The 18,681-nt window shown below is 33.4% G+C and overlaps 1 protein-coding gene across 7 annotated transcripts in view; it reads left to right on the top strand.

Annotated features, from left to right (window-relative positions):
- Nucleotides 1-18,681, top strand: part of Ift80 (intraflagellar transport 80) — a 125,988-nt gene that overhangs the window by 14,370 nt on the left and 92,937 nt on the right. For 4 of the 7 annotated variants that reach the window (XR_015440911.1, XM_087186453.1, XM_087186457.1 and 1 more), the window contains exons 2-5: nt 2,345-2,429; nt 5,084-5,303; nt 10,825-10,935; nt 12,736-12,804. Coding sequence is in view for 6 of the 7 variants with exons in the window: in XM_087186453.1 (XP_087042579.1) it covers nt 2,391-2,429; nt 5,084-5,303; nt 10,825-10,935; nt 12,736-12,804 (439 nt within the window). In the remaining variant the exon portion in view is untranslated. Of the gene's footprint in view, nt 1-2,344; nt 2,430-5,081; nt 5,304-10,824; nt 10,936-12,735; nt 12,805-18,681 lie in introns of all 7 variants that reach the window. The other 3 variants (XM_087186455.1, XM_087186452.1, XM_087186456.1) reach the window with 2 other exon arrangements.

Here is an 18,681-nt window from a genome sequence, read left to right as displayed (position 1 = left end):
CATATATCGCTGTGGTATGATTCTTTTAATTCTTTGGGGAATATTCCCAGTAGGGGAATAGCTGGGTCAAATGGGATCTGTAGTCCTAGTTCTTTGAGGTATCTCCATACTAATTTCTGCAGTGGTTGCACCAGTCTGCACTCCCACCAACAATGGTGAAGGGTTCCTTTCTCTCCACACCCCCGATAGCATTTGTTACTGGTTGATTTCTTGATAGCAGCCATTCTTTGTGGGGTGAGGTGGAATCTCAGAGTTGTTTTCATCTGCATCTCTCGAATGACCGGTGATGTTGCATGGTACTGGCAAAGAAACAGACCTGAGGATCAGTGGAATAGATTAGAAGATGCAGAAACAACTCCAGACATACTCAGCCACCTCATCTTTGACAACGGACCAACCACCCTCATTGGAGGAAAGATAGCCTATTTAATAAATGGTGTTGGAAAAACTGGATTTCAACCTGCCAAAGATTAAAACTAGACCCATACCTATCACTGTGCACTAAACTAAGATCGAAGTGGATTAAAAATCTAAATATTAAGACAGAAACACTAAACTTGCTGGAAGATAAGTTAGGTAGAACTCTTGATGACATTGGCATAGGAAATGACTTTATGAACAAATCCTCAGTAGCACGGGAGCTAGCACAAAGAATCAACAACTGGGATCTCATCGTATTAAAAAGCTTCTGCACTGCAAGAGAAACTACCAACAGAGCTAAGATACAACCTGCAATGTGGGAAGAAATTTTTAGCAGCTGTACCTCAGACAAAGGTCTACTATTGAGAATATATAAAGAATTGAAAAAAATCAGATCCCCCAAATTTAAAGACCCAATTCAAAAATGGGCATCTGAAATGAACAGACATTTCTCAAAGAAGTAAAAGCAGCAAATAAATATATGAAAAAATTAATTAATTTTAAATTTTGATACCACAGATAGGGTTTTGTTAAGTTGCTAAGTTCCTGAGGCTGGGTGCAACTTGCAGTTCTCCTGCCTCAGCCTCCCAAGTAAAGAAGTTTTAAGAAATGTGGAAAACTCCTAAGGACCAAAAAAATTAGCCTGTGAATTGTGCCTGGGATAGATTATATTCTAGTTTTGGCTGTGCTACCAATAGTTTTCACATTTTGTTTTTGTTGTTGCTTGTTTTTCTGAGACATGTTCTCAGTATGTAGCCTAAACTGGCCTAAAATTTACAATCCTCATGCCTTAGCCTCTCAAGAGCTGAGATTATAGGCATGTACTACCAAACCCAGCTTTCAGACTTTTGAAGGTCATGAGAAATCACCCAAGAGAACTAGAAGAGAGAAAAGGTAAAAAGAGTGCTTTGAAATATAGTTGTTTTTATTCCTTGCTAATCTAAAAGTCTTGATTATAGGGACAGATATTTTCTGAGGGAGAAAATTCTTGCTGAATTCACATATATAGTAAGCACAACTCCTTTGATATAGTTAGAAGTAATTTTCTTCTTGATAAGGAGATTTTTCCCCTTTAGTTTTCATTTTAAGAGTGTGATATGGCTCAGAAAAAAGTCTATAAATGCAAATTGTATTCAGACTAGCATTTTCTTGACATGTGTCTTTTGATTATGTGGTGATTTGGGGGGTGTTATTTTTCTTTTTGCAAGTTTTCATTTGGCAATTACATTGTGATTCTTATACAACTTATACAACTTTGAGATGCCCTTGCACTGTATCTCAAACTCCTATAGGACTATAGGCATGTGCCATCATGGCCAGCTTATGTAACATTTATAAGCAATTTATTACCTGTTTCTTAAGTAAGCCATTTGTTTTTCACATTACCACAGTGGTAGCTATAATTGTTGGGCAGTGTATCTCCACCCAAAGGAATGTAAACCCCACCAGATTGGACCACTAGGTTGATAATGTATTTTTTCCACATGGATTCTAGAATTAAGGCTCTTAAAAATATAGTTTAGTCCTCTATCAGACCATATGAATTTAATTGATATCCGTTAGACAGAATCAAAATTGATCTGTGATTTCAGAGTTCCCCTTTTGCAGAATTTTTTGATTGGCCTCAGAGCAGCCTTAGGATATTCTTTACTAGACCAAATTTACTTACTGGTGTACTGGATTTGTAGGACTGTCTCAGGCAGGTTATAGAGGACCTCTGGAGTTCAAGCCAAGGTTCCCCATCACCTCTTGGCAGGATTAGGACACCCACTAGTTTTCTTTTTCTGTGTACTTGAAGCTAGAAAGATTAAAGGTATTGTGGTTCTCCTTGGGATATTTTTATTTGCTTTGTCTTTTTCTTTTCCTGTGCACGTATATTTGTCTTTTCTGCTGAGTTATGTTTTCCCTCCTTTTATTTTTACAGTGAATACAATCAAGTGTCATCTTAAAATTTTACTGAAAGTGGAGACATGAGACTGAAGATATCTCTTTTAAAAGAACCAAGGCATATCCTTTTAATATTCACAAACCTTATTGTAATTATCTGGTTATGTTAAAAGTTTTTTTTTCTAGTTTGTAGTCTGGTTAATGGATTGATTTTTTTTTTCATTTTTTAATGATAGTTTAGCTAAGTTGTTTTTGAAATATTTGAGATCATGTGTTGTAGGTGTATTCTTCAAACTATTCTCTTACTTTCAAATTCTTATTGACATTTTTCTTACTCAAATATTATACTTAATTGCTTAAAAAGTAGCCTTTGTTTAATCTAGTAGGATTTTAAAGAGTTTTTAAAACTATGTAATTTGTCAGTGTTAACTCATAAATGTTCATTGAATTTTTGTACTCTTTGTAAAGGATAAGCTAGGGAAATCTGAGCAGTGAGATCTCTATTATTTTACAAAGGAAGGTGGCAATTGTTAATTTTTTCTCAAATACATGATCCTCTATTTTGGCAGCAAGAGTCTTCAGTAATGCATCAAGATGTGATTGGCTCTATCCTCATTCTTATTTAGATCAGTTCTCAAAATATTTTTTGTAGATTTTATTGCAAGTCTGTGAAGGGATAAAGAAATTGAAAGTGAGAGGTAAAGAAGTTTTGTAGCAATTTATCTTCATTACAACATCCAGACATAAGATAATTCATTTTAATTTTTAAAAATTATTATTTTATAGTGCTGAGGATTGAACCCAGGGCCTCAAACATGTTAAGCATACACTCTACCACTGAATGGTATTTCCAAGCTCACATTTTAATTTTGTAAAATGTTAATCTGCAGTGGATTCAAAATAAAGAAAATGTGGTCCTTTATCACAAATAGAAAGTGCTGATTTAAACATTTGATCAAACCTTTTGAGATTTTTATGTTTTCATTTATATTATTTTTCTTAGTTTATCTCCTTTTCAATGTGTGTTCTCAGGAATTTATATCATATACTATTTTATTTATTTATTTTTATTTATTTATTTTTCGAGACAAGTTTTCACTATGAAGTTCAAGCTGCCTTGAACTCACAGGGGTCCTCCTACCTCAGCCTCCCAAGTGCTGGAATTACAGGGATGCGCCACCATACCCAGCCATACACATTTTTATAGATGTCTACTATTTGCTTTTACCTTTTAAAGCTCAAGAATAACCCCTTTTAGACTTTCTTAATCTGGCAGTCTTCTAATTTCTCCCATAATTTTAGATGACCTATTTGATGATAACTTCTTGCACATTTAATATACTTATGGCAATTTATAACTTCTTGAACAGCTGATGTACTTTTGGTGATTTATAAAAGGTTCATAAAAGATTTAATATCTTTTGATTTGAGATATGGATGTGCATTTTCTTCCTTTTTCCTTTCTAGGTTTTAGAAACCTTGTTAAGAGCACAGCAATTATATTGGAGCAATTTTTCAGCAGTGGTCTGGGGGTCCTTTTGTTAACATTGTATTTTGATTAGGAGTGTTTCAGTACCACTGTACCCATTTATGAGGACTCTTAAGGGCTTTCTATAATTTTTTTTATTTTTGCTTAATCTATTATATTTTGAAGTAATAAATCTTAGCACATCTCAAAATAATTGTGGCACATTATCTGTTTTCTTGGAAAAAATTTGATTGCTCAGATAAACCAATAAAAGCACTGAGAAAGAGAATGAAGGAAAAGAATCACATAATAATAAGAGGGGAAACAACCCAACTAGGAATGACAGGGCAATTTAAAAATTCCAGTATAAATTAGAAAAAACATTCTATGTAAATGACAAAACCTTTTATAGGTATATAGTTCTGCTTCAGTAAGCAGCTTGTCCTGATGGAGAATATGAGGGCTACTTTAGCATCTCAGCTTACATCGAAATTCTTCTGATAATTCAGGGACTGACAAAATGAGTTAAATAAAGGATTTTAGGAATCATAATTTATTTCTGACTATGTATCTGATAGATACAATACATTGTAGAATTATTTTTTTAATTTAATATTTAAAAGTTTGATATTGTCAATTAAAAATAAATAAAGTGAAAAATAGGGGGAAAGTATGGTAAGATTTAGTTTCACCTATTAAGCCATAATTTCCCCCCCTAGGTGAATTGCTATAATGTGTGACTTAATGAGATATTTTGCTTAGTTTTCAGTCATCTTTTAATAATTCATTTTTTTAAAACTTGCCAAAATAATACATTCTTCCTAATAAATGATAAAGATCTAGTGTAGTTCTGTTTTCTTCCTATGTATTTCCTAACACTTTAGATGGTTTCCTACCCTTTGATCTATTGGGTTTCATTTCTGTATCTTTTGGCTGTTTAAGAAATATTTTGTAACACAAGTTTTAAATTTTTATGTCGTTAGCCAGGGATTTAGCTCAGTGGTGCTGCCGCCTACCTCACAAGTACAAGGTCCTGAGTTTGATCCGTGGTACCAAAAAAAAATTTTATGCCATTAAATCTTTTTCCCCCTCATTGGCATCTGACTTTTTTCCTTGCTTTCTATTTGCATAACAGTTTTCATAGATGCTTAATTTCCTTTATATGGAAAAAACATCAAAATCATAAAATACAAAGTACATTTAGAAGCTTGAAAACATTTATTTATTTTACTTTCTATAATCTACATCTGTGAATTATTTTATTAATGTTTTGAGTGTGTTTTATGGCTCCTTAATATGGCGTCACATCAAGAATTGGTAAGCTGTGTGGGCTGGACTACTGCTGAAGAACTGTATTCATGTAGTGATGATCACCAGATAGTGAAGTGGAACTTGTTAACCAGTGAAACAAGTCAAATAGTAAAGCTACCTGATGATATTTACCCAATAGATCTTCACTGGTTTCCAAAAAGTTTAGGCATAAAGAAACAGACTCAAGCAGAAAGCTTTGTTCTCACAAGTTCAGATGGTAAGTTAATGTTATAGTACTTATCTTTGTATTTAAAAAGACATAATATATTGGTATTATGCTTTTGTTTTATAAAACTGATATTTGCAGATCTACATGCTTGCATCCACACATTTTATTTATTTCTGGTGTAGTCATTTGGTTTGTATTTGGGCCATCGAACTACTATTGTCATGGAAGAAGTGGATTAAACTGTGATATAGTAGGATTGAATCTAGGCCTTTGGTTTTACTTTCACTGTGCTCTTAGGAGTTTAGCTGTCGTCACAATTTTGGTTTCTAATTTCTTCAAATTTGACTTAATAACAAACACATTGAAAAAGATATGGATATACATGTTCATTTAGTCAGCTATGTATTAAATATATCCTTTATTTTCTAGCACATATTGATTTCCAGTTACAGAGTTAAAGATTTATATAATTTGACCATAGTTTTCCTACTGGTGAATAGAATTTCTGAAGAAATGTTTTTATTTTGGTTTCTTAGAAATACTTAGACTATTTTTATCTGTATTATACTTTGCCTACTCTAAGAAGGGTACACCGATTATGGGTACCTTCATTGTAAGTAACAGAAACTTGACATATTTATGAACAAATAGTCTTTTGGTTTACCTGGCTCTAGGGGTAGGTCTTTAAGATGCCTCAGACCCTTATTCTGTCTCTTGAATAGGCTTTCTCCTATCCTTATAGATTTATGTTTTAGATATGTCAAACATTAACGGGAATGGCTCCACAAAGTAAAAACTACAATATATAACAAATTTGCAGAGTAATGTAACTAACCTCATCCACCCAAAATTATACATTCTGTTTTTATTTTTTTCCTATAGGTGACTAAGCTCTTTTGTTCTGGTTTGTCCTTCCTGTGTTTCTTTAGGCATATTTTCTCATTTCACCTTTTTTTTTTTTTTGGTACCGGGGATAGAACTCGGGTCCTTGCGCTTGAGCAGCAGGCGGCGAAACCACTGAGCTAAATCCTCGGCCCTCATTTCACCTTTTTTGTTACATATACATTACCATATTTTTCTTTGAAATTCAATAGTAGATGAGCATTGACTTTTATTTGGTGAATTTGAACTGTAAAAATAATTAGTTTTGATAATTGCTGTGGTCTGCGTTTTCCCCTGAATTATTCAGATTACTTAATCACAATTAATTAATAATTCCTTATATCTCTATTTCTCATTGGCTTTAGATAAAAGACTGTCATGAAGGGAAAATGTCTATAGGAAAAAAAATAATTTAAAAGACAAAAATGCAAGCTAGTATGAAAAAATATGACTCTTGAGAAACTATAACATTTGATTTTATTTTTATACTTACTATTTAAATTAAAATAAGAAAGTATGCCACAACTAGATGTGGGAGAAGAGAGAACCAATATAGAGCATTTTCTCCCAGGCTAGAGAGAGGAATAGATGTGATCTTGTGGAAGACGGTGAAAAAATGATATCAAAGAAACGAAGTAGAAGGGTGAGACAGAAAACAGTATCAAGGAATGAAAAAGAAGTGTTCAGGGAAGAAGGTAGATGCCACTGGCATGTTGTCAGTAGGTCTCCTGCCGGGTAAATATCTGAAGTCATTCTATTTTTTTGTTTTCTTTTTAGTGGCATTGGGGATTGAACCTAGGGCCTTCACACTGAGCTGCTCTCCCAGCCTTTTTTATTTTGAGACAGTGCCTAAGTTGCTGAATATCCCAGGCTGGGCTTGAATTTGTGATCGTCTTTCCTTGCCATCACAGAGTAGTGGAATTACATGTGTACGACACCACATGCCCCTGTGTAATATTCTTTTTTTAACCCAATTTGTTTTTTAAAAATTTATTGTAAATAATACAAACAAGATCTACTCTTTTAACAAATTTTTAAATGTTCAGGACAGTTTTGTTAATTGTAAGCATATTGTTTTACTCTAATCTCTAAAACATGTTCATTTTGCATGCTGTTAACCTAACACTTAAAAAGTTCCTTTAACTCGTTGCTCAAGAGGTTCTTTAGTTGCCTCTCACTTTTTCCTCTTGGCTTTTCTCCCCCATCCCTAGCAGAAGAGGAAGTTTTATTTTTAAATTTGTTCATCACTCTTTCAGTGTTCCCCTTTTCTGACCCCCTTCCTCTTCTGTATTTATAACACCAATTTTTTAAAAAATCCTGAGATTTGGGGCAGGTCCAAAAGTGCATAAGCAGACTTTTGCCAAGTATTTTGTCTCACCAATAATTTTCTCCTCTGGGTTATTTTCTATTTTTAAATAATGCATGCCGCTGTATCCCACATTTTAGAGATGTTTCTTTAAAAATGTGTGAAAGATTTACATTTTTAAAATAATTGAATTATTTAATATGTATTTAGAGAGGCTGCTAGGTAAAGGAATTCTGGTATAAAACTTTTTGGAGGGAGGTGTAAAATCTTTTGTAAAGCCATTAAACACTTTTAAAATCATATTAGGGAAAATTGATTTTTTTACATTGTATTAGATATCAAAATATTTCCCATATTCTCTTTTTAGTTAATATATCCACTTAAAATTCCACTTTAAAAAGAATTTGTAGGGGTTTTTTTTTAGTATTAGAAGTTACCCATTAGAATCTCTTTGTGGCTTCTTACTACCATCTGCCAAAACATCTCTGCTATTGAACAGTCTGCAAAAATGCCTGTGTGCTCTTTTTCCCGATACCCTATTCCAAGCTTTCTTGTTTTCATGGGCTTAAGGCATTTGTACTCTTTAAAAATGTTTTTCATATACTTTCTCTATTTATAATTAATTTGGATTACTCTGAAAAGTTAGGATTAATTTAACTTTTATTTAGTAATAAGAGAGTAATTTTATTTCTTAGTGTTTAAATATCTATCCCTTTAATCCAAATCCTCATTATTTATTTAATAAATGAATCATGAGTCCTCCCCATTAAATTCTTTTCCCGATCCCAACCCCTAGCAAGTAATTAGAAATAAATTAATCTCTAGTTTTAGTCTTGCAATTTCTTTTTTCTTTCTTTCTTCTGGAGATTAAGCCCAAGCCTTCACACCAATGTTTTATCACAGAGCTCCATCCCTAGCATTTTTCTGCAATTTAAAAAAAGTCACAGAAGGACCCTATGGTGGTACATGCTTATTATACCAGCGTTCAGGAGGATAGGGCAGAAAGATCAGTGAGAGTTTGAGACCAACCGGGGCTACGCAGTGAGTTCAAGACTGCCTGAACAGTGAGACCCTGTCTCAAAAAATAAAAAACAAAAGAAAGAAAGAAAGAAAAAGAAAACCAAAACAAAGACATATAGTTAACCCCTTTGGCCTTTATTTACTTTATTCAGGTCTGTTTCATTAATGCTAGCATATACAAATAATGAAATACTGTTGCAGTTAATAAATGAATCCATCAGAGAGAGTAACGAAATAACACTTGACCAGATATAGTCCAAAAATTGTCTCTGAACCTATTTCTAATTTTTAGAAATGTTTATATTTAAATCACTGATATTTCTTATCCTAAAATACTTAACTGCTGATTTTTTGACAAGTGCTGATATTACTCTGGCTTCTCATACCTCACAGAAAACATCTTGGAAGAAGTGAGGTCATCTTTTTGCATAGATTTGGCATTTGTATTGTGCCTGATTGTTACAAACCGCTTAAACAGCAAATCCAGAATTCAGCATAAATATAAAGTTATATAAATCAAATATGTAAAAACCCACAGTTATCCATTTAACTATTTGGGTTATTCTCTACAATTTTTAAAAATTTTTTTGAGGCAGCATGAGTGCTGGAATTACAGGCTAACTACACTATACCCAACTACTACATATCGTCTTTATCTATATTTTCCTCTTTTGAGGATTTTTTTTCCCTTGTATTTTCTTTGTAAGGCAATGTATTAAAAAGTATATCATGTTTTATAAAGAAAGTAATAGCATGTTGATTTCTAATGTAATCTTGTTACATTAGAAAAATTTCACAGCAGTAAATATTAAGTTAAATGGAAGATATGAGGAAAAGTAGATGGTGCTACTGGGTGACTAGATGAAAGACAAGGGTAACTTATGATTGAGGGCCAAGAAAATGAATGATGAGAAAAGAAAGCCTTCAAAATTAATGAGAAAGAAAAGACTGTTAAAGAATACTGAATCAGTTAAATTTAACAAATGCTGATTATATTACTGTTGCAAATAAAAATGAGTAAGACATGACCCTGTCCTGAAAGGAATCATAGCTTAATAAAAATGCTGTAACAGTGTTAAATTAAAAAATTTGAGACAGATTTCTAGAATGAAGGGATTAAGCCATAACAGATGCTAGTCAGAAAGAAAGGACTGGTCCTGGGCCAAATTCCCTCAGCCACCAACCATCAGCAAGGGAAGGTAGCAGCTTGGAAAATGTCCATTGTTTCTAAGACTGAAGTACTTTATGATGAAAACTAGGAAAAGAGACCTCAAGTTACTTATACCTGGCTATTTAGAAGAAGGGCAATATTACTCAAGTGGAGATATATATGTATATTTTTTTGTTTTGGTACTGGAGATGAACCCAGGACATCGAGCATGCTAGGCAAGGACTCAACCACTGAGCTATAATACGCGCGCCCAACTCCATTACATGTGTTGATTTTTTTTGTTTTTTTGTTTCGTACGGGGATCAAACTCTGGACCTTGTGCTTGTGAGGCAGGCGCCGGAACCACTGAGCTAAATCCCTGGCCATTACATGTATTGTTAATGAATATATAGGCAAAAAGTAAAATACATTAAAGGACGTCAACAAAAATATATAAGATGTGAAGGGAACAAATCAACTGTGCAAGGAATAAGTGATATAGGAAGCCAAGAATCTTGAAAAGTCATAATTTAGAAGTGAATTTAAATAAAATAAATTCTCAGCTAAAAATTGGATTAGTTAGCTACATTATTCTTTTATTGCAAAACATACACATATATTTTTAATTTGGAGAAAAGTTTCTAGTTTCACTATATAGTACTTTATTATTTTATTACTAGCTATATATTACTAGATTTAGTGATAATTCAAAAATCATGTTGATATTTTCTTGGCATCTTATATATTTTCATTTATGTCCTTTAATTTGTGTTTTTTTATTTTTTGCATATATATGTACATACTTTTGGAGGACAGCAACTAAATGGCCTACTTTTTGTCTATCTAGTGGCTGTGTAAAAATCATATAAGGCAAGTATTTTAAAACCTGGGATGAGTCATTTAAGTATTTGCTTCCTTTACTTTATACTTTTCCCAGCTTTTCCATAACCTAAAAAGAACACCAAGAATGCAAAATTTTACATATACAGAAGGCTTTCTTGACATTGCTGTTGGTCCCCTTTGGCCATATTCAAGATAATTTTGTTTTCATATCTGTTTTCCTTTAGATTTGTGTTCCTTGAAATTAAGAATTAATATTGTTTGCCCTAATGCCTCTACTGCGTGGCATGGTACTATTACTGGCAACTAGTAGTAGGTGCTCAATAGATATGTATTAAATAAAATAGACTTATCAAATGTAATTCTTCTAGGTAAATTTCACCTAATTTCTAAGTTAGGAAGAGTGGAAAAAAGTGTAGAAGCTCACTGTGGAGCAGTACTTGCAGGAAGATGGAATTATGAAGGAACAGCATTAGTTACAGGTAAGTTATCTGTAAGATGACATTTGTATTTTTTAACATTTTTTTGCAGTGCTAGGGATTGAACCCAGGGTCTTGTGTAGGCTAGGCAAATGTTCTATCACTGAACTACACCTCTTCTTTGAATATAACAGTTTAAGTGAACTTTGAAAGGAAAGTCTCCAAAGGAACAGAATATTTTCATGCAGCAATAATCTTTCACTGTCTAATAGCAAATAATTGGCACAGTATTAATCTATACTGCTATATAAGTATTATAATTAAAGATGTCTATTGTTAGTTTTTTATGACTTTTGGAGACTGTTCTGTCAAACAGAATTTTAGAATGTTCAAGTGTGGAGTAAATAAATTGTAATTCTTCAAAATTCCAAAATTAAAGCACTCTCATTTAACTGACTTTTATTTCCCTTCTCTTTCTCTCATCCCTGTCCTCCAAGAATTCTCATCTTCACTTACTGTATCAGTTATCTATTGCAGCATAGCAAATCATCCCAGCCGTTAATGAGTTAACATGTGGACTCTGACAGTTTCTGTGGGTCAGAGAGCATTTTAGATGGATGATTCTTTCTGGCTCAGCATCTCCTAGGTGTTACACAGGGCTGCAGTCTTAAGAAAGCTTGACTGAGGCTGGAGGATCCACTTCCCAGATGGGTTATTCACATGCTGGTTGGCAAGAGTCCTTAGTTCTTCTCCAGCTTTGGCAGGAGACCCTAATTCCTCACCAAATTGATATCTCTGTAGTGCTGCTTGAGTATTTTTACAACACGACAGCTGGCTTCTCCCAGTAATCGAAAAAACAGTGAGATGGAAACCACAATATCTTTTGTAACTCACCGTCAGAAATCATGCTCCATCATTTCCATGACATTGTGTTCATTAGAAGCAAGTCACTAAGTATACTCCATACTGGAGGAGAGAAAAATTGGCACCCCTTAAAGGGAGAATAACAAAGAACTTGTGATTATGTTTTAAAACTACTACACCTATCTCTTGGGCCATTAGTAGGAGGACTTTTCTCAGTGAATTGTTCATCTCTTACCTGAATTGTTAAAAACTTCTTTTGTTCAGTGACTTCTTTTTCAGCATATAAATATGTTCAGATGTCACTCATTTTAAAAATTAAGAAGAAGGAAATGTAAATCCCAGGCTGGGCAGTGGTGGAGAGCTCACCTAGCATGCATTAACCCCTGGGTTCCATCCTTAGCACCACACACACAAAAATAAATTAATTAATTAAAATAAAATAGAAGGGGCCAGGGATTTAGCTCAGTGGTTCGGCCGCCTGCCTTGCAAGCGGAAGGTCCCAAGTTTGATCTCCAGTACCAAAATAAGTAAATAAATAAACAAACAAACAAATGAATAGAAGTCCCTCTCTTAAGCAACTCTAGCTACAACTTCCTCTTTCTTCTTTTTTCAGTAAAGCTATTCTAAAGAGTAGTTCATTATTTCACTTCATTCCATCCCCAACTCATTGGAATTTAGTTTCAGCAGTTCTTCCTACATAGAAAATACTTTTCTTAGAATTCTAAAAGGGAAATTACAATGACAATGGAAGCAGTATTTGAGTATCATTCATTAATCTGCTAAAATTGAAGGAAAAAATAAAATTTTAGTTAGGGAAGTTAGGCTACCTTGATAAAAATTGTTTCAAAGTAATTTCCATTATATTTTACAGTTATAAAGCACTGTCATTTAAATTTATTTGAACTTTAAACATCCACTAATATACTCTTGATTTTATATGCAAATTTAATGCTAAAATTTATTTCCTATAGATAAAAATAATTATTTTTCTCAATACAGTTGGAGAAGATGGACAAATAAAAATTTGGTCAAAGACTGGGATGCTTAGATCAACTTTAGCTCAGCAAGGTATGTTTTAGAATTGAAACTGTTAATAGTTGCTAATTTTATTTTTGAAAATTGTATAATATAAAAATGCCTTAACATTTTCCTTAAGAAGCAGTCTAATATAGTGTGAGACTGACTTTCGTCATGTTTAAAACCTGAAATCTCTTATTTCTAATTATACTTTTTCTTCTTACCTGCAATACTATATGGTATTTATGTTATTGAAGCCAAGGAATATAAGAAATACTCAAGGACTTCCCATGTTTGTTACTCTATAAAAAGGTAATTACAGACTGTTCTAAAATAATTTTGAAGCATTTGGTGCATATCCTATACAGATTAGGATTGGGTGTCAAGTAAATCATAAGGGAAGTCATTAAAAGGATTTCCTTATTTAAAAAATTTCAATAACTTTATAATATTAGCACCCCTACTACATTATGTTGTGCATTTAATTTCTATCCTAATGGAGGGGAATAGACACACTAATGATCTCGAATTTGGTAAACCTCGCTATTTAAAGGAGCATCTCAGTGTTCCATGTTAATGGAAAGGAGCGGCAATAAGTCAGTTCATTGGTCATTCCTGTTGAGATTTATATTAAGTATGCTTGTTTTCTAGAGAGCTGATTCTTTTTCTAATTATGTTTTACCTAGGACCTGAGCATGTTTAAATGTTGACCTGTGCATACATGAGCTGATTTGCAGAGACCAAATCATTTGTAGATTATTCTTCAGAATTATATGATAAAGTTACAATATGAAGTATCAATAACTGACATCCAAATATTTGCAGATTTCATTTTAAAAATAATGTTTACTCTTAGAATAATGTTAAAATCACGTTCCTTTAGCTGTGCATTAAACAAATGTTAACAAAAGTATCCAAAAGTTCTAGTAGTATTTTTCTTCAGATATTAAATCTTTGCTACAGATAATCTCCAGGTAGAATATTTATGAGTAGAAAATTTATTGTTCATAGAGGGAGTCATAGTTGCATAAGTTTTAAAAGTCAATTTATTATTACTTTAGCAATAAAATGATAAAATGTACCTTTAGAAAATAAATCTTGCCAGGTGTGGTGGTGAGCTCTGTAATCTCACCACTTAGGAGCTGAAGCAGGATAATTACTGTGAATTCCAGGCCAACCTGGGCTACATCTTTGGTGGTTTTTTTTGTTTTTTTTTTGGTATTGGGGATCGAACTCGGGACCTTGAGCTTGCAAGGCAGGCGCTGGAACCACTGAGCTAAATCCCTGGCCCTGAGCCTGGGCTACATAACAAGTTCAAGCTCAGCCTGAACTACATAGCAAAACCCTGTCTCAATCAATCAATCAGGAAAGTAAATCTTTAATCTTTTAGTGAGCATGGGAATTTGCTTTTGGCTCTATAGATTTTTTTTTAAATTGAGGATTGAACCCTGGGCCCTGTGCATGCTAGATAAGTGCTCTGCCACTGAGCTATAATCTCAGTTCCTGTAGACTTTTCTATTAAAGTTAATTATGTGAATTATGACAGTCTTACTTTCTGCTGAATGATTTATGAGCATTTGACAGTATTCTTCTAGAGATCACCAAACCTTAGAAAGACTACAGGAAATTTTGGTGATATTGACTCTTGACATTTTTTTCCCCTTTCTTTATCACTTTTGTTGCCTGCAAGTGACAAATTTTCAGAGACATTCTGAAAGTTTATTTCACTATACACTATAGAAGACCTGAATTCTTTCCTGAGGTCCTTCTCCTTCATAATCAGAAAATGTCTCTGATTATTGTTCTTATTATTACTATTTTTGCAGTGATGGGGATTGAACTCAGGGCTCTGACTATTATGGTAGGCAGATAATTCACCACTGACCTACACACCCAGCCTCAGTCTCTGATAATTTGTAAACTTTGATAAGTTTTGAGGATGGTTTTACATCTGAACTACTGAAAGCAAGATGCTAAAAACACTCAAGTCAGAAGGCAAGGTAGGTGGAGTGGGTGACTCCTGCCTTCTCTGAAGAAAGAAAGTACAACTTTTGATACAAAATAAAACTATGTAAACTCAAATTATTGTTAAACTTGAAATTACATAAACAGTATTGAAATCATCCTGGTGATTTTTTTCCATGTTTATATTTTTATTCTTTGATGAATTGAAAGGATCCCCCTCCCCCAGGGCTTCTGTTTTATTAAATTATTGTCAGTCACCTTTTTCCCATTTATTACTGTTGGATCCACCATTTCAGACTTTCCGAAGTCTAAAGAGGAAATCAGGAATAAATTGTTTATTATAAGCATTGTTAATCATAATCAGTACTATAGTTTACCTGTACATATAATGGATCTGAAAAACAAACTGTTGTTTGTTTTACTCTTACGGGCAAAGTGCTTCAGAGTTCCCAGACTTGCAAGGGCAGGTTGGAAACACGTTTATAAATTAGGGACTTCCTGTAATATCAGAAATTACAAACAGGCTGAATCTGTCCCACCGGGTATGATGTTGGCCCAATTTTAAAACCAGGACATTTGACATACAGATTTAGATTTCCTTTTGAAAAATTGGAAGATAGGCAACATTGGGTTTGTTTTCTAGCGTAAATGTAGTCACTCAAGGTTTAGTAGTGTTGCTTCATTTTTAGTTGGATTTTTAAAACTCCTTTGCATATTTTTATTACACTCTACCCACTTCACTTATTTGTTACAGGATATAGCACATCAGTCTCTGAAGGGAATTGAATTTGCAACTGTTTCAGTAATAGTAACCATAAAATTTGATTAGTATATGCCTTATAGGCAGCACTTAAATCTTTTTTACTTGATTTTTGTTTTAATGTTGAATGGGTAATATATTCACATGGATAAGAATTTAAAGCATAAACAGGGTGTAATGTTACGTTATGTCATTTTTTATTGTAAAAGACTACCCTTGTCTCTCATTTTACCCCCATTTTAGCTATCCAGCTTACATTCCTAGCTATAGGCAACTAGTGTTACCATTTTCTTGTGTAGCAAAAAATTTATTTATACATATTTAAATTATACATATTTATAGACATTTATTTATACATATTTAAATATGTATATTTATAAACAAGTGGTTGCATATTACAATGGTATCCTCTGCTTTTTTCTGCTTGCATATGAGCCAGATAGTTTCTTTGCATCATGTAAAAAATCTTCCTCAAATGGTTTTCTAAAGTGAAGGTACCAGTTTCACTATCAGCAGTATATAAAGATTTCAGTTTTCCACATCTTAGCCAATGCTTGTTATTGTCTGTTGTGTGTATGTATGTGTGCATTTTTGTGTATGGTGCTGGGGATCGAACCCAGAGCCCTGCAAGTGCTAACCATGTGGTCTGTTACTGAGCTATACTCCTAGCCCTTGTCTTTTAATTGTAATCTTTCTAGAGTGGGTGTGAAATGGTACCTCAGTGTGGTTTTGATTTGCATTTCCCTGATGGCTAATAAGATTAAACATCATAGGGCCAGGGATTTCAGTTTGATTCCTGGTACTACCAAAGAAAAAAAGATTAAACATCTTTTCATTTTCATATTCTTCTTTATTTTATTTTCATTTTCTGATTAGTCATTTATATGTCTTCTTTGAGGGAATATCTATTCAAGTCTTTTGCTCATTTAAAAAAAAATGAGTTTCTTAGCAAGATGGCCCATGCCTGTAATCCTAGCTACTTATGATCTGAAGTAGGTATATTGCTTGAGTCCAAGAGTTCAAGACCAGTGTAGATAACATGGTGAAAACCCTATTTCAGAACAACAACAACAACAAAAATTAACCCAAGTGATTTTATTATGTATTCACTATGTCATGTATTGATATTATCTATCAATATCCCAAATAGCTATAATTTTCTTAGAATCAAATAGCTTTGAAAGAGTTAATCATTTTTGCCCATTTTAGTGTTTTCACTCAAGGGTTATATTAATTATGAGATTAATAAGGAAATTAAATTCAATAAACTTTTCTATTGTAGTTAACCTGTTGGTATTTCAACAGAGTAATCTGATTATTTTTCTGAATTAATATTGTGGAACTATGCATTTAAATTTTGAGTTTTTAATCATTGGTGCTATTTATAATTTTCTAATAAGGCAGACTTTTCCTTTTCATCTCTGGGAAAATCATTAGAGGAATTAAATTGTTGTAATGACACTACTTCAGAGGGAAAAGTCTGTGATCATTTATAATGTCAGTGTTAGAGACTGCAGATTTTGAGGATGATTGTAAATCTGAACAACTGACAACCAGATGATGCGGACTAAAGTGAGAAGGCAAGATAAGATAAGTGGGAATGGGGGACTTCTGCCTACTTTGAAGAGAGAAACTTTAAATTTTAAGACAAAAATACAAAACACCATAAACTTAAATTATTGTAAAATTTGGAATTCTATAAACAGTGTTGAACCATCCTTGTGATTTTTATCTCCATGTTTTTGTTAATTTCTTTTTTGTGTTAATTTCATTTCTTAATGAATAGAAATTATTTTCTGAATTTATTTCTTGACTATTGGAGCCAGGTGTTCATCTAGAAAAAGTCATAGTCATAATCTTCTCCTCTAATACAGAAGATATAAGTCTCGAACTGTTTTGGGGAGAATTTGACTTAGTTTAAAAATGATTCTTACTGGTACTGGGGAATTATTTCTTATTAGAGAAAAATAAGGTATAGGTTAGGAATAATTACAGTTAAGGTCTATCTTGTGTTACATCGTATATTTTAATTATGAATTCAAATTGGAATAAAGTACTATAGACATTTAAGGACATGGGAGTGGAACAAAACAAAACCTGTCTATAACAAATTTAATGAAAATAAACTGGAAATCTAAAGAACTATAAGGCAGAATGTGCTCACTTCTACAAAATGCTCTTGGAGAATAGGAAGGCAGGTATCAATACTTTTTAGGCAGAGAAGGTCCTGGAAATTTTTTCTGGCAAATATCGAAGCATCTCTTTACTGAGCTTTGAAGGATGAAGAAATTAGGTAAGGAAATGAGCTTGTTGGCATTGGAGTAGAGCTATGGAGAAAGTGTGATGATGAGAAGCATAGAGGCAGAAGAGCAGGAGATACAGAAGTCATAGAAGTGGGCCAGACCCTTTGGGCTGGGCGTGCAGGCTGCGTACTGTACTCCCAGAAGAGGCAAGACACTGATAGCCTGGATGCTAAATGAAGGGGTTTGGAGTTTATTATGTAAGTGTACAAAACAAAACAATTCAATAGGAGAATAAGAGATAATATTCTTAGGACTGTCTTTTAAGAAGCTTAACTTGGTAATAACATCTGGGATAAATTAGGGAAAGGTAGAGATTAAATGGAGGTAGCTAGTAAGGATGTTTCTGAAAGGCCCTGTGGTCCTGCTGATTAATGCTTGAGGGGATGCAGTGACAATGTAAGTGAAGGAAGTTCCTTGGGAGCTAAAAGAGATGGATGAAAAGTTGAGAGAGAATAAACTAGGAAATATTTATTGAGGCATAATGGTTTTGAATATGTAGCATTTGAAGTTCTGGTACGGAAATGTCTTTGAGGAAAGTGGAAATGTGTGATAGCTCAAAAATAAAGGATAGGGGGCCGGGGATTTAGCTCAGTGGTTTCACCGCCTGCTGCGCAAGCGCAAGGCCTGAGTTCGATCTCTGGTACCGAAAAAAAAAAAAAAAAAAAGGATAGAAGGTAAAATATTAACTTGGGAGTCAGATAAGTGACTCTGTGGGAGAAGTGGAGACCCCCGAAGGAGAGGTGGCTGAGTGTAGAAACTAAAGAAACAAATGCCTCTATTTAAGTTTTTTCTTGTTCTGACCCAGTGTCTTACATAACCCTACAGTAGCTGTTTTGGAATAAATCAACTTGAATTATCTGTTATATATACTGTACTGTCTTTTACAGATAGATTGAAAGG

The sequence above is a fragment of the Heterocephalus glaber genome, unplaced genomic scaffold (assembly GCF_053883595.1).
Source record: "Heterocephalus glaber isolate CG9 unplaced genomic scaffold, H.glaber_assembly_v1.0 deba00001504, whole genome shotgun sequence".
Taxonomy (NCBI): Eukaryota; Metazoa; Chordata; class Mammalia; order Rodentia; family Bathyergidae; genus Heterocephalus; species Heterocephalus glaber.
The sequence above is the reverse complement of the archived record's forward strand: the minus strand, read 5'-3'. Positions and strand labels throughout refer to the sequence as shown.